Source organism: Notolepis coatsorum, assembly GCF_963971535.1.
Source record: "Notolepis coatsorum genome assembly, chromosome: 7".
NCBI lineage: Eukaryota > Metazoa > Chordata > Actinopteri > Aulopiformes > Paralepididae > Notolepis > Notolepis coatsorum.
The window spans coordinates 113,915,566-113,933,065 of record NC_140171.1 but is presented as its reverse complement, the minus strand read 5'-3'; the positions used below and the strand labels follow the sequence as shown (position 1 = coordinate 113,933,065).

Below are 17,500 nucleotides of genomic sequence, written 5' to 3'. Positions count from 1 at the left end.
CCAGTGGCCTAACAGACAGATATACCGCACACCCACTCGACCGACGCTTCAGGTGGAACTATAAATAGAACAGGTATCTTTATGTCCGGCTGTCCCCTGCAGGGGTTAATAATGGACCTCTCTGGCAACAGAGGGTGGCCTGTGTGTCATTCTGCATCAATACAGAAGGGAAAGTGTCGACACAGCACAAAGCCCGTAAGTGGATTTGTATGCAGGTCGGCCAACAGGATCAGGAACTATACTGTACAGACGAGCAGACAACATGGACCTGACACAGATCCACTGCAGGGGGAGAGAAGGAAGTCCTTCATTCTGATCCAAGCTCTTCGTCTATATTGTGGTGCCCTCTTATTTGCCAGAAATAATCTCTCTTTTGTTAGCTGGGAATATAGCCTGTGTTGAAATTCTATTGGAGCGTTTTGGGGGTTTAATCTTTTGTATTCAGTCTTTTATTGCAATAGATCCTTCTGGGACAGATTCTTACTCTCATAGTGACTCATCTCTTTGTAAGTAATGAGACAAAAATCTACTCATGTTTATTTTATTTAAAAAGAAAATTGGGTGTAACTGTGTGTGTTGCCCGTCTAATGAACCTGAATCCATACCTGGCTATATATATATATGCACATGGGAACTTACATGTACATTTACATTTTGTCATTTAGCTGACGCTTTTATCCAAAGCGACTTAGAAGTTCTGTATGACAACTCAGCAGGAAGGGTACAACTCTTACAGCTGAGTAACAATGTTCATGAATGAACGTGAATAGTAGTAAAGACATATTAGTATAGTAGGAAGTTAGACACGTTGTGGTCAGCCTCAGTCAGGACGAATCCACACCCACCCCTGACCAAAGAGGACTGGGGGCTGTGGTGGAGAATATAGCCAAAGCTAATAACTTACTGCATGCGTGTGCCTCTCTTCTTTTCTATATCTACAAGTACACCATAGGCTGTTCATGACATCAAGGAGGACATACCGTTTTGACATTACTGAAACATGAGACTATGTTCTTATCAAATATGTAGCCATAAACTACAGCAATCCCCTTTTTAATCCATTTCCAATACCTGCTGATGGAAAACGCATAAAAAAATAAAAATAAAATGGAGGACGTTGAGGTTCAAATGTCTTGTTTTAGAAAATGCAGCCTGTCGAGTGCTTTGTATTTTCATGGCGTTCCTTTTACCGTGACAGTCACTGTGATCTGATAGTCAGGACAAAGTACCTTATCCTGGGGGCTGTGATCTGGTTAATACGATTTATTAACTCAATCAAAGTATAAATACAAAATAGTAAGAGTTACGCTGGATGACTCTCAACGAAGTGTTTAGCTCGGACACCAGGGAAGAGAGACCCCCCCACCGGATCTTGGAACATCTTTATACAAAACTGGAAGGGGTGGGGCCGTGGGGGCCACAGGAATACACGAACATAGGGGTGTGACATCTTTGGGGACATAATGGAAAGATGGGGAAGGGGGTAGGAAGGAATGGGGGGAGGGATGGGGGTAGGTAGGAAAGATGGGTGAGAGAGATCAAATAAAGACGGGGGAAGGGAGTCGTATCTCCCACACTTTCCAGGGTTTCAAGCTGGGGGGGGGGGACATCAAACACTACTGACCTGGCCTGGATGGTGGCGGCCCTGGACTTCATGTCGTCAGACTGTAGAGCCAGCTGGGCGTTTTCCACCAGGAGCTTACCGACCTGACACAAAACACACACAAGAGACACAGCAGGTCGGCTGCTACAGCGAGCGTACGAGATTCAGTTGTCACAGTCATGTTCTCTTAGATAACCACGAATGATAACAAAACGAAGATGGCAGTTGGATTGGGGTGAGGCACCTGGGTGAGGTTAGAGTGGTTTAACTTTGGTGTCTGATATTGAAAGATCCCATGAGGTGCTACTGGCGCTTATGTACGTATCCCACCCACTATACAGACTTGGCTGACAGAAGGAGCACGTTCAGTGTTAGACAGACTCCAAAGATGTAACACTGAACGGCACAGGAAGTCTTTCATTCCAACAATTAGACTATACAACACATCACTGTGCCTCACTGCATCACTGCACAGGGTGCCACTAGTACTATCAAATTTTGACTTTTACTTTTACATTACTCTTAAATCAACACTGTACAATTCCACACTTTTTACTGTACACTGTACACATTTCTGTATATTTTTACTTTATATTTTATATTAGAATGTATATACTAATTATACGATGATTATTCGCCACGCTCTGACTGCAATTGTAGCTTACCACCACCGGTATGACTGTGTATGAACAAATAATGGACTCTGTAAGCGCTCTGGGGTCACTGGGGTGTCACGAAGAGCGCTATATAAATCCAATCCATTATTATTATTATTATTATTATTATACATAATATAGAAAATGTATAGGCTATCCCGGACCGTATTTAATTTTATTCTTAGTCTTATTTTTATTCTTATTCGTGTTTTTGACTACCTACTACTACTTTTTCTGTGAGTGATCTGTAGTGACAAATTTCCCTCTGGATGAATAATAATATAATAATTTATATTCTATTCTATTCATAATACAAGTTTAAACAGACCATGAAGCCATGGATACTGTTCTCTATTTTGGATAAATAAGATCACGGCATCGAGTTCAAATATTATTAAACTTGTCTACGCCTGTCAAATTGCCACCAGGTATTATTATAATTTGTTTTTACATGCAGTACTGATACTGTCCAACAGTAATTATTAGGCAATAAAACATAAATTAGATGACTAAGAGATACTCATTATGTTTAAGGAGTTGACCTAAACCTAACCTCTTCTCTCCCTTCTAATCTCATCTCCTTGTTTTGTTTCTCTCCCTCTCTCTCATTTCTACGACTCAGACAGGGTATGTCATCACACTATAGAACATGTCATCACACTATATTTATTTTATTTATTTATCCTTTATTTATCCAGGAATGTCCCATTGAGATACAAGATCTCTTCTTCCAGGGAGTCCTGACCAACACAGCACACAACAAGTTTCAACATAAAACAGGGCATTAAACAAAAAACATACAATTCAAATATAAATAGAACATGTCATCATGATATAGAACATGTCATCATGATATAGAACATGTCATCATGATATAGAACATGTCATCACACTATAGAACATGTCATCACACTATAGAACATGTCATCACACTATAGAACATGTCATCACACTATAGAACATGTCATCACACTATAGAACATGTCATCACACTATAGAACATGTCATCACACTATAGAACATGTCATCACACTATATAACATGTCATCATGATATAGAACATGTCATCACACTATAGAACATGTCATCACACTATAGAACATGTCATCACACTATATAACATGTCATCACACTATAGAACATGTCATCACACTATAGAACATGTCATCACACTATAGAACATGTCATCACACTATAGAACATGTCATCACACTATAGAACATGTCATCACACTATAGAACATGTCATCATGATATAGAACATGTCATCACACTATATAACATGTCATCACACTATAGAACATGTCATCACACTATAGAACATGTCATCACACTATAGAACATGTCATCACACTATAGAACATGTCATCACACTGTAGAACATGTCATCACACTATAGAACATGTCATCACTATATAACATGTCATCATGATATAGAACATGTCATCACACTATAGAACATGTCATCATGATATAGAACATGTCATCATGATATAGAACATGTCATCACACTATAGAACATGTCATCACACTATAGAACATGTCATCACACTATAGAACATGTCATCACACTATAGAACATGTCATCACACTAAAGAACATGTCATCACACTAAAGAACATGTCATCACACTATATAACATGTCATCACACTATAGAACATGTCATCACACTATAGAACATGTCATCACACTATAGAACATGTCATCACACTATAGAACATGTCATCATGATATAGAACATGTCATCATGATATAGAACATGTCATCACACTATAGAACATGTCATCACACTATAGAACATGTCATCACACTATAGAACATGTCATCACACTATATAACATGTCATCATGATATAGAACATGTCATCACACTATAGAACATGTCATCACACTATAGAACATGTCATCACACTATAGAACATGTCATCATGATATAGAACATATTATCACACTATATAACATGTCATCATGATATAGAACATGTCATCACACTATATAACATGTCATCATGATATAGAACATGTCATCACACTATAGAACATGTCATCACACTATAGAACATGTCATCACACTATAGAACATGTCATCACACTATAGAACATGTCATCACACTATAGAACATGTCATCATGATATAGAACATGTCATCACACTATATAACATGCCATCACACTATATAACATGTCATCATGATATAGAACATGTCATCACACTATAGAACATGTCATCACACTATAGAACATGTCATCACACTATAGAACATGTCATCACACTATATAACATGTCATCATGATATAGAACATGTCATCACACTATAGAACATGTCACCACACTATAGAACATGTCATCACACTATAGAACATGTCATCACACTATAGAACATGTCATCATGATATAGAACATGTCATCACACTATAGAACATGTCATCACACTATATAACATGTCATCACACTATAGAACATGTCATCACACTATAGAACATGTCATCACACTATATAACATGTCATCACACTATAGAACATGTCATCATGATATAGAACATGTCATCACACTATAGAACATGTCATCATGATATAGAACATGTCATCATGATATAGAACATGTCATCACACTATAGAACATGTCATCACACTATAGAACATGTCATCACACTATAGAACATGTCATCATGATATAGAACATGTCATCATGATATAGAGCATGTCATCATGATATAGAACATGTCATCACACTGTAGAACATGTCATCACACTATAGAACATGTCATCACACTATAGAACATGTCATCATGATATAGAACATGTCATCATGATATAGAACATGTCATCACACTATAGAACATGTCATCACACTATAGAACATGTCATCACACTATAGAACATGTCATCATGATATAGAACATGTCATCATGATATAGAACATGTCATCATGATATAGAACATGTCATCACACTATAGAACATGTCATCATGATATAGAACATGTCATCATGATATAGAACATTTCATCACACTATAGAACATTCCCGAGTCTTGACCTTCATTAGGAAGACAGTCAGGGGTCCTCAGTGAGTTGCGAGCAGAACGCTCACAAAGACTCATGTAACTAGGGTTATAGGATAACCTTCGTTACATTTTGTCTTTGTTTACGTTCTGCTTTATGGGACACAGGACCGGAGCAGCATGTGGAGAGCCCGACAAATGCACCCACTGAGGTCCCCTACAACCATCAGAACACTGGGGAGGGTCCGGGCCCCTAGGGGGACAGGACACCGACAGAAGGGCCCGCGACTACCCAACTGCGCGGCCCGCTCGCTACCAGGGAACATACGTGAAGCATAAGCCTGTGTTACCGCTTCCACCCCGCGGGCGAAACTTTAGCAGCAGGGCGCGGAGGAGGTCCCAGCCCCATGGATCACTCAAGGCAGGCTTACCGCCGAGTCCAGGAGCCAGGACCTGACAAAAGGGACCTGGTGAGGTCAACGAGGCCGTGGCATCGAGACCTCTCCAGGCGTTTACTCGTGACACCACCCTTTACACCGCCAGCGCATCGGACAGGGCACAACAGGTGAAGGCCCTTCTCCGCCTGGCACAGAGGACCCCCTGAGGAAGAGGCTCTGAAAACTCCCGGAGGAGGAGGCTCCGTAAGGAGGTTCTCTCTCTGAGGAGGAGGCTCTGCTGAGGGGGGAGGCTCCGAAAAACTCCCTGAGGAGGCTCTGACAAACTCCCTGAGGAGGAGGCTCCGAAGCTCACCCCCTCGCCACGAGCGTGGGATTAGGGGGCCCCCGCGGCGCATGGAGGAGGTTGTGACGGTGAACAGCTGGTGGGGCCCAGAAAAGCGTTTCCCAGGCCCCGGTGATGATGCCATTTTGACACAAAAACAAATCTAATACTCTAAACAACACTTGCTGACATGTGCCTGTAGCAAAAAAACACTTCCTGAAGTGAAAGAAACCGGAAGGCGGATGTACGGTCACACCCCTCGCATATACATGTAGGCGGACAGGGGCGTGGCCAGGCAAGTGCAAGTGCATGTAGCGGAATCTTTCAAGTATATTCCCATAGAGCAGAATGTAAACAAAGACAAAATGTAACAACTTCCAATACCTCAAAAACCAAAACAATGGTGACAGTGCTTTTCGGATGGACAGAAATTACTCCTAGTTTCAGACAGATCACATACACTTCTGCCCCATATAATTTTCATAATTCATATAATTTCTATCATTCATAAAAATTGGCCTGAGAATAATTCAGTGTCAATGGTGGCTACATCTTGCTGATGCTTTTGTAGTAATTTACCAGAGAACCAAAGTATGCATTCTAATTCCACCTGTCAGGCCAAAGAACCATCTGGATATAACACACAGAGACAGAAGGAGAGAATGAGAGAGAGAGAGAGAGAGAGAGAGAGAGAGAGAGAGAGAGAGAGAGAGAGAGGTCAAAGTCCAAGTTTATTTGTCACATACTGTACACATTATATGGTACATGTACAATGACAGTGACTCAATAAAATGCAATAAACAATCAAACGTTTTAAAATGTCGCAATGTTGAGGTCTTTAGTATAAACAGTTATACGTATATATGAGTGAGTGAGTGAGTGAGTGAGTTACTGAGTTACTGAATGAGTTAGTGACATCGCCGGTCATAGAGATGCTGCTTCGCATCTAAAAACTAAGAACAGGAAAATGTGTGTGTGTGGGGAAGTTTACAAGAATACAAGGTGTGATACAAGAAATAAAAAATGTGCAGTGCAAATGCACAGATGTGCAAATGAGTAAGATCTGCAAATAATGTATAGTCCTGATTTAGGATCTGGATGGCTTGGGGGTAGTAACTTCTCTTGAGCCTCTCCGTGTCATTGGCCTTAAAGCTGCAGTAGCGTTTGACTGACGTCAGTAGAGAGAAGAGTCCATTGTTCAGATGGCTGGGATCCTTCATGATCATCTTGGCCTTAGTCCTGCACTGCCTGGTGTAGATGTCCTGCAGGTTGAGGAGTTCATCTCTGGCGTACCGTGGCGACTCTGCTGGGCCTTTTTGTGTGGTGCTGTTCCTGTACCAGTTGGTTATATTCCTCTGAGGGTCCTCTGAGATGTACATAGTCCATGGCAGGTCTTCTGAGATGATGGTCCATGGCAGGTCCTCTGAGATGTGTGTAGTCCATGGCAGGTCCTCTGAAATGTGTGTAGTCCATGGCAGGTCCTCTGAGATGTGTGTAGTCCATGGCAGGTCCTCTGAGATGTGTGTATTCCATGGCAGGTCCTCTGAGATGTGTGTAGTCCATGGCAGGTCCTCTGAGATGTGTGTAGTCCATGGCAGGTCCTCTGAGATGTGTGTAGTCCATGGCAGGTCCTCTGAGGTGTGTGTAGTCCATGGCAGGTCCTCTGAGATGTGTGTAGTCCATGGCAGGTCCTCTGAGATGATGGTCCATGGCAGGTCCTCTGAGATGATGGTCCATGGCAGGTCCTCTGTTTATCACCCCACATTGATCCTGAGGGAGTTGTAGTTCCTCTCCTGTTTCTTTAAAAAGTGCACTGTAAGCTCATTTGTCTTGACACAGGTTGGAGTTCAGGTCACTGGGCTTGGCAAGGAGCTTGGGGGGTGTCATAATCACGGCGAGAGCCTTCCTCACCCCTCCTCCTTCCACACCATCACGGCGGAAGCCTTCCTCACCCCTCATCCTTCCACACCCTTATATGGGCAGCATCCGACCCCAGGATTCCCACGCTGCCAGAGGGAGATCAATTAACGCGGCTGTGAGGGATTCCCTCGTCAACGAACTCCTACTTCAGCCCACGGATCCTGCTCTACCCTCGTCACAGTGTTAACCTAACTACCTAGGTACGACGTTGCACCCTAGCCTTGGTAATCTGTCCTTGTTACATGCCTTGTCCTAATCTTTACTCTCCCTGTTCCCAGGACTACCGCTCCCGAGACACCACCCACCTGGACGCTCCTGCGCAGCACGAGGAGTGCACCTGCTCGTGTCTACTTGCACATTCCTGTACCTGTATACCTGTTTGCTTGGGGGTAAACATTAAAACCAACCTAAAATGCTCCATTCTCTCTCCTCCTGTGTTCTGCTACTGGGCTCCGCCAACCCCTGCCCTAACAGGGGGGACTATCATATTGAACGCTGAGCTGTAGTCAATGACCAGCCTTTCTCACATAGTTCTTCTAGTAGTGTTATCCAGATAGGATAGGGCAGTGTGCAGACCTAAGGCTATGGCATCATCCAAGGAAACTGCATCAAAAGATCAGGTCATGAGACGAAGAATTGTTAATCCACACCCTAAAGGTAGAATCTGCAATGTTGTCAAACAGCGATCCTCTCTAGGCAAAAGATGACAACAAGGTACCGCGCTTTACAGTTTTCGCTTTTGTCTGGGTTGGGTTTCAGTGGGTATAGATTAGGGGTTGTTACTGCTGGCCACACCTCAGGCTCTACCAAGAGAGGTCTGGAGAAACTCACAGTATAATAAGTTACTGAACATGTCAGACCAAAACTAAAGAAGTAAACAAAGTGCAATACCAAACCTAGAGGTCTGTTTGATCTGTCATTACCGATTATATCTTTAACTTGCAGGCAAAAGCTTCACCAAGAACAAATATATTAGTACTATTTTTATGTTGTAACACAGCCAGGCTGTGGGACACTGTGATGGGCTGGGCAGGGTTCCAACATGAATCAAGTAAAGAAATACATTTATTGTCTCGTGACAGCATTTTTTGCCTGTTTGACTCTTCCCAGTTAACTCGGAACTGGGCGGCAGGCCAGAACTCAGTCTAGCTAATGGCATTGCATAAACTACAGTACTAAGAAGTATTCCATACAACTCAATGTCCAAATGATCCCTTTCAACATTTTAAAGACAGGTTTGGAGAGATGGTTGTCATGCAGGTCATATTGTGTCATTACAATAATTAGCAGTAATCTGATGTTACAAAGAGTGAAATTGAGCATTAAATAAATCAACACTCCTCCTACTCACTGTGCGGAAGATCCATAACGCATCACCAATCACGTCACTCAACGTGTCAGATCCATAACGCATCACCAATCACGCCACTCAACGTGTATCAGATCCATAACGCATCACCAATCACGTCACTCAACGTGTGTCAGATCCATAACGCATCACCAATCACTTCATGATCCAGGGAGAGGTTGAAAATCATCAAGTCAGCTCAAGCGAGATCACAATTGACCAACGTCAAACCCTGCCCTCTTCTGTGAGTTTGAGATATAGGTAAATTGCAGTCTGTATTGGTCCACTAGTTTCAAGTTCAAGTTTCTTTAATAGTTGTCATACAGAAGTACAGAATACTTTTATACAAAATGCTTCTTTCTGTTACGCTCCAGAGACTGTGCTAGACAAAAAAGATAAGTATGAAATAAAATAAGTATAGCATGTAAAAAATAGAAGTCACGTACGTAGACACAAGTGTTCAGTATGTACATATGTACAATGTTCAATGCAGAATAGAAGTAACCGAGTTACCATACAATATACTATGCAATATACTAATATACAATTTACTATATAGTGCAAAGCAGAAATGGGATGAGGTACAATTTAGGTACAATTTACAGTAGGTGTACAGGTGTATGGGTTGTAGTGCAAATTCTTTGCCAATAAATATAAAGTGTGTCTAGGTGTTCTAAAGTGTGGAGAGTGGGTGATGCAGTGTGTTGTTTGTTTAAAGTGAGTGTGTGCGTGTGGATGTGTGTGCTGTGAGTGCATTTGATGGTTGTTGCATAGTGTTATTGTTCGTTGAGCAACCTGATGGCCTGGGGATAGAAGCTTCTTCTGAGTCTTTCTGTGCTTGCCATGAGACTCCGGTATCGCTTGCCTGACCGCAGCAGTTCAAAGAGGCAGTTGTTTGGGTGGCTGGAGTCCTTGATAATTCTCTTAGCCTTAATTACCCCTGCACCGCTTGTTGTAAATGTTCTGGAGAGTGGGAAGCCCCCCTCCAATTGTGCGCTCGGCTGAACGGGCCACTCTCTGTAGTCTGCTACGGTCTTGTGCTGTGCTATTCCCAAACCAGGCGGTGATATTGCCAGTCAGGATGCTCTCTATTGTACATGAGTAGAAGTTCTTAAGGATCTTCTGACTGACTTGGAACTTCCTTAGGCGCCTGAGGAAGTAGAGGCGTTGCCGTGCCTTCTTCACAACACTGTCAATGTGTGTGGTCCATGTCAAGTCCTCAGATATGTGGACTCCGAGGTACTTAAAACTCTCAACCGGTGCCCCGTCGATGCTGAGGGGGCTGTAGTCCCTGACCCCCGACCTCCTAAAGTCCACAATCATCTCCTTTGTTTTGCTGACGTTCAGGGAGAGGCTGTTCTCCTGGCACCATCCCGCCAGGACCTTGACCTCTTCCAGGTAGGCCCTCTCGTCGTTTGCAGAGATCAGGCCCACCACTACTGTGTCGTCAGCAAATTTGATGATTGTGTTGTTCCGCTGAGCCACACGTCATGTGTGTACAGGGAGTAAAGGAGGGGACTCAGAACACAGCCCTGGGGGGCCCCTATGTTGAGGGTGATGGATGAGGAGGTGCAGTTGCCTGCTCTCACCACCTGGGGTCTGCCCGTCAGGAAGTCCAAGACCCACTGGCAGAGGTCATAGTTCAAGCCCAGGTCCCTGAGCTTAGCTATGAGTTTGGAGGGGACTATGGTATTGAATGCTGAGCTGTAGTCGATGAATAGCATTCTCACATAGTTCCCCTGCCTCTTGTCCAGGTGTGATGCTGCTGTGTGCAGCACATGGGCTATGGCGTCCTCCGTGGACCTGTTGGGGCGGTATGCAAATTGCAGGGGGTCCAGGTTGATGGGGAGGGAGGAGCAGATGTAGCCCTTTACTAGCTTCTCAAAGCACTTCATGGCTATGGAGGTGAGAGCTACAGGGCGGTAGTCGTTGAGGCAAGCAGGCTTGGATTTTTTTAGGTACAGGGATGATAGTGGACTTCTTCAGACAGGTGGGGATGACAGCCTGTTCCAAGGACAGGTTAAATATGTCAGTGAATACCGGGGCCAGTTGGTCGGCACAGACTTTTAGGACGCGGCCGGGGATGCCGTCCGGTCCTGCTGCCTTCCTGATATTCACTTTCTTAAAGGTCCTCCTCACCTCATGTTCTGTTACCCTGAGTCTCCATCAGCAGACCCCCCCCCCCCCTCCATTGCAGTGGCTTGTAGGCTGGTGTTGTTATTCCCAGCCTCAAACCTTGCATAGAAGGTATTGAGATCATTTGCTAAGGAGATGTCACTGTTACATCTAGGGGGAATGGCCATCAAAGTCAGCTGACGATGTGCTGACGGTGATGAACAGGGCTGTGTTATTGAGCTGTGTGGCAGTGGTGGCTCTAGTGGTGACACACACACACACACGCACATGCACACACACACACACACACACACACACACACACACACACACACACACACACACACACACACACACAGACACACAAACGCGCACGCGCACACACACACACACACACACACACACACACACACACACACACACACACACACACACACACACAGACACACACACAGACACACAAACGCGCACGCGCACACACGGACACACACACACATTTGAAATGCTTTATTTATGTCCACATAAATACAAAGTACATTAAGGACATCTACACTATGGGTACAAAAAGCAACGGCACCTCCAAATAGAGTGGCTAACAATAATAGCAGATATAGAACAATACCTTAATATAGACATGACCATAATACCAGACATGCTTCAAGTAGTCGCTTCACCCTACCTCTGCCTAGAACCAACGCTCTAAAGAAAACTGCAATGTATAGAGCCATAACATACTGGAATAGGATCCCATTACATATTATACGGACGGAAAACAAGGACAGTTTCAAAAAGAAACTCAAAGGAGCCATAATCCGGAAGGAAATTAATATATGTCATGCATGAGTGTAGCTGCAGCCATGTTATCCAAAACTTCTTCTGATTACTTTGTGTGTTTTTTCTTTTCTTTTTAAAGGTATGGTGAAATTGATGTTTTAGTAACATTGATGAGCATTCTAAAAGCAATTCTTAAAAATATTCAATTTAAAAAACAATCACACTATGGGTGCCGGCCAGAAATCCGGAAAATGACTGTGGATTGCCAGCGCTATTTGTCTATGGAGAAATTCCCCTTCTTTGCAGGGCTATAACTTTTTAAATTCTATTGCTACATTGCCATTATTAGGGCCCATTCAAAGTCCTATATGTATTGTTCATTGTGTAGCAACGTTAAACTTTTTCATTCACATATTCATAGTAAAGTATGGTCTAATGTATAAGTATGTTTTCATCTCTTTCTGCAGCTTTCTCCAGAACGTGATATATAGCCCCAAATGCATTATATTGATGATGAAATACAGTTTGATGGCAATCGGGGCGATATAAAAAATTTCAATTGGACGTACTTCTAGAATGATCTACGTATGATCTGATGATGACCGGATGGGCGGGGGATCGTTTATAATTCCGTGGGCAGCGTTATATCATTCATCTAGTGTGGGTGATATGTTCATCATAACAGTTTATATGGAATACGATCAAAAATAACGCTGAATCTTACCGTATCCTCCTCGCGCCATTGGGCGATGAGCGTGGAACAGTCATTTACCTATTATGGTATGTAGAAATATCGGGTCCATTTCCAGCTTGTATAATAGTATATATGTCCAAATCATGTTGTTTATCGAGTTATTGGCAATCGATCGCTATGTATTGTGTCGAGATCGAGTCCCGGTAGCCAAACAGAGTGCCCGGAAGTAATGTGGCCGACCAGCGCAACCTCCATAGCACTTCCTGTTTGGCGATTGCGCCGATCGGCCACCAGATGGCGCTCCTGAACCGCCAGAGAGCTCAGTGGGTCCTCCTGGTGGATCTCAGGCCAGCGGAGGGGATATATGAATCCGATCGCAGATTTTTGAAATATTGATATAAGGACGCTGTAAAGCGTCCTCCGGCAACTTGAGCATGGCCGGGAATGACGTGTTAAAGCGTTTTCCGGCAGTCAAAGTGTTAAATTGTATTTAACACTGTATTTTGTATTTTGTTTTGTTTTTTTGTTTTCTGTTTCTTTGCTTGCATGTAATTTTAGCCATCTTAATTGTTAGTTTCATTGTGTATTGTATGTTGAGTACTGGCTTTTAATCATTCTGTTTTGCAATAATTGTTTTTGTATGTTTTTTTGTGTGGACCCCAGGAAGACTAGCTGGTTGCCATGGCACCAGCTAATGGGGATCCGTAATAAAATCAAAAAAACCTTGCTAACTGTTAGCCTTTCTCTTGGAGATTTGGGCCATCACACACACACACACACACACACACACACACACACACACACACACACACACACACTCACACACACACACACTCACACACACACACACACACACACACACACACACACACACACACACACACACACACACACACACACACACACACACACACACACACACACATACACACACACACACACACACACACACACACACACACACACACACACACACACACACACACACACACACACACACACACACACACACACACACACACACACACACACACACACACACACACACACACACACAAAAAGTCAACCAACGAACTTGATTCTTGTACCGGATCTCCTCTCTGGTAAACAAGAATACCATGAAGACTCTGGCAGGAGCACTCATTCAAGGGTACTACGACTATGCTTGCACCTCATGGTACCAAAGCACCTCAAAGGCGCTAAAAACAAAATGACAAACATCTCAAAACAAACTGGTCAGACTACTGCTTGACCTTACTCCTAGAACCCACCTCACCCCTGCCCACTTTGACAACCTAGGATGGCTTAGAGTAGACGACAGAGTACAGCAACTTGCAATTGGCCTGGTCTACAAGATACACTACGACCATGTACATGTCAAAATACTTCCCAAAGGTCAGTGAATACCACGATCACAACACCAGAGGGAGCTCCACAAATCATGTTAAACCCAGATTCGGCTCAAACAAGGGACTAAACACGTTTCGCAATTATGCCACATCAATGTGGAATGCCCTACCCAAAGCTGTAAAGGAATGTGAATCACTACCCACTTTCAAAACCACTCTCAAAGAACACCTACGGCAGACTGCAATTCGAAACTGGCCCCTGTAAATGTCCTAACCCAACCCCCTCCAATGTACAGTAAATGACCATGTATGGTTTTGTCAATATTCCAATGTACAGTTTTGCTTGTACAGTGCAGTGTTCCCCACCCACCCCTCCTACCCCCCCCCCCCCCCACCCCACCCACCAACCACCTCCAATGTACATTGAGCTGTACTGTATTGTACCCATTCTGCAATCTGTTAATAAAGTTTTCAATCAATCAATCAACACACACACACACACACACACACACACACACACACACACACACACACACACACACACACACACACACACACACACACACACACACACACACACACACAATCATTGTGTAACATGTTGGTCTAATTTGGAGTTCTCGCACAAGGCTTTATTTTTGACCCCCTAGCCATATTTCCTACTTCCAAAAGATGTTGTCATTTGGAAGAATCCTTTCACAATCGCTGTGCTTCATACTGGATGGCCACACCGCTCTGGTTTGCCACCCATTTAAACCTCACTGTGTTATTTAAGAATTCACATTATGTTATTCCTGTGCCCCAGGACAGTTCAGTCAATATTTGTGAATATGCACCACATGCTCCTAAAGCTAGAAATCAGAGAACCCTTCAATGTGTTACTGGATGAAGAATAGACAATGAATGGGGTGCTGCCTTTGTGACCTTTCTTTTGTATGAGTTCTTACACCCAAATGATGTTGAAATTCTGGTTCATTCCTGTTAGCAGTACTTGAATATCCGCGGAGCTAATGATGCTAATGATGGAGCCATCGCCGTCGGTTGTGTGAGAGTAAAGGGCTAACCTTCTGTATTGTCACAGTGAAAGGGTTAACCGGCTGTCGTGTGGCAGTGAAAGGGTTAACATGTAAGGCTCCACAAAGTCAGTATTCCCTTGGAGAATCAACTGTTCTCTCTCTGATCTCTAGCTTTAGGAGAGAGTGGTGCGTGTTCACACAAATGTTGACCAAGCTATCCTGGGCTGCCTGGCACACACAGGAATAACATGTGAATTCTTAAAAATGGGTGACATTCTTCTTTAAGTGATGGGGGGGGGGGGGATCTTCAGTCTGTACAAACCATGACGCCTACTCCAGAGTGCACCCAGAGCTTTATAGCATGTTCACAGTGGCCCCGTTACTTAGAGCTTTATAGCATGTTCACAGTGGCCCCATTACTTTGAGCTTTATAGCATGTTCACAGTGGCCCCATTACTTAGAGCTTTATAGCATGTTCACAGTGGCCCTGTTACTTAGAGCTTTATAGCATGTTCACAGTGGCCCCATTACTTAGAGCTTTATAGCATGTTCACAGTGGCCCCATCACTTTACATTAGTGTACAGTAGCACCCGAAAATAAACTCTACCATTTGACAACATCGTCAATGACACCCAAGTTAGAAACCCAAAAACACCCATTTGCGATCGTTAATACCGACACTGATATGTTCACCGAGGCCCCCGACTAAATTAGATGCATGTTGCATCGCTGACTTGCCTTCTTTTAAATGTCAGGTTTAACCAAACATGTCATTCATAGCGCTCTTGATGATGTCATTGCGTCTGCTATTTCACGACAAACATCTGGTCCTGTTGTCTGCTAATCGACATGGCATTGTACTGATGTAATGGAACGCTGCAATCACCGAGAGGCCATATAAACTGGTTTTCCCCAAGAGGTGATGGAGTACAGAACATCTTCCTCAGATCCAAAAGTCCCGAGGCAGGACGTACTTTCCCAAACACATTGGTAATCATACCCCGGGACGCCTCGACGATGCATAATTCACTCAATAAAACGGCTTCTTCAAATCGACTGTGTTTTCTTAAAGGAACACGCCAACATTTTGGGGAATTAGCTCACCGTCTTCTCCAGAGAGAGAGAGACAAGAAGATAGATACCAGTTTCCTCTCTGTGCGTTCAGTAGGAAGCTATCCGGTGGCACGTTAGCCTAGCTTAGCACAATGAATGGAAGCGGACAGTGCCGGTTAGCCTAGGCATTGTCCAACCAACACCTCTCCTGAAGGCTAACCGGCACTGTCCACTTCCATTCATTGTGCTAAGCTAGGCTAACGTGGCGCCAGATAGCTTTCTACTGAACGCACAGAGAGGAAACTGGTATCTATCTTCTTGTCTCTCTCTGGAGAAGACGATAAGCTATTTCCCCAAATGTTGGCGTGTTCCTTTAAAAAAAAGAAAAGCCCTTTACTCCTGATCATATGGAGTCCCACAGGACTCAATACTTAGAACGCACGCGACTCTCACCTGGGCACGGAGCTCCTCCACCGTCCTCTCCTGCCGGGACCAGTCCTGGGAGCGCGGGGCGTGCCTCGAGCCCCAGTCAGCGATCTGGCCCTCCAGCCGCCGGTTGGTCTCCTGCAGCCTGTTCACGTGCTCCACGAAGCCCTTCAGGCGGGCGTTGAGACCCCGCATGGTCCATCGACTGTCCTCCTGCAAGTCCATGGCGGCCTGAAGGCGCGGGCGCCTGATCGCACACACGCACAGCACACCACTAGTCAGACATGTTGGCATTCTCTCGCAGTCTCGTTAAAAAAAAACAAGCACTAGAGAGCAATAATAGTTGAGATCACCCCAGCACACATACAGAAATGCAACTGCAAAGAAAACCTACAGTATTATTTCCTGCAGCGCAACGTCACTTTCAGTTGTAACTCTCCAGGGGCGGCGAGCGGTCACCCATACCACGAGATTACGGTCCTTGAGGTGTTTACTCTGTAAATGTTTACCTAGTGATACTCACCTGTGAAGCAACGTGGCACTCTCCACAAGACGCAGGTAGTGTGTGTGTGTGTGTGCGTGTGTGTTGTGTGTGTGTGTGTGTGTGCGTGTGTGTGTGTGTGTGTGTGTGTGTGTGTGTGTGTGTGTGTGTGTGTGTGTGTGTGTGTGTGTGTGTGTGTGTGTGTGTGTGTGTGGTGTGTGTGTGTGTGTGTGTGTGTGTGTGTGTGTGTGTGTGTGTGTGTGTGTGTGTGTGTGTGTGTGTGTGTGTGTGTGTGTGTGTGCTGCTATGGGTACTACCGAGGCAGCGGAGGTCCCCCAGTCATGT

General features: G+C 44.1%; 1 protein-coding gene across 1 annotated transcript in view; it reads right to left on the bottom strand.

Moving 5' to 3' along the window:
* Positions 1-17,500, bottom strand: part of LOC311231723 (keratin-like protein KRT222) — an 89,743-nt gene that overhangs the window by 54,628 nt on the left and 17,615 nt on the right. Inside the window, 3 exon segments of the mRNA XM_084318348.1 lie at positions 1,625-1,707; positions 16,702-16,921; positions 17,473-17,500. The exon segment at positions 17,473-17,500 is cut by the window's right edge and continues 118 nt beyond it. Of these exon segments, the coding sequence (XP_084174474.1) occupies positions 1,625-1,707; positions 16,702-16,921; positions 17,473-17,498 (329 nt within the window). The 5' untranslated portion in view covers positions 17,499-17,500.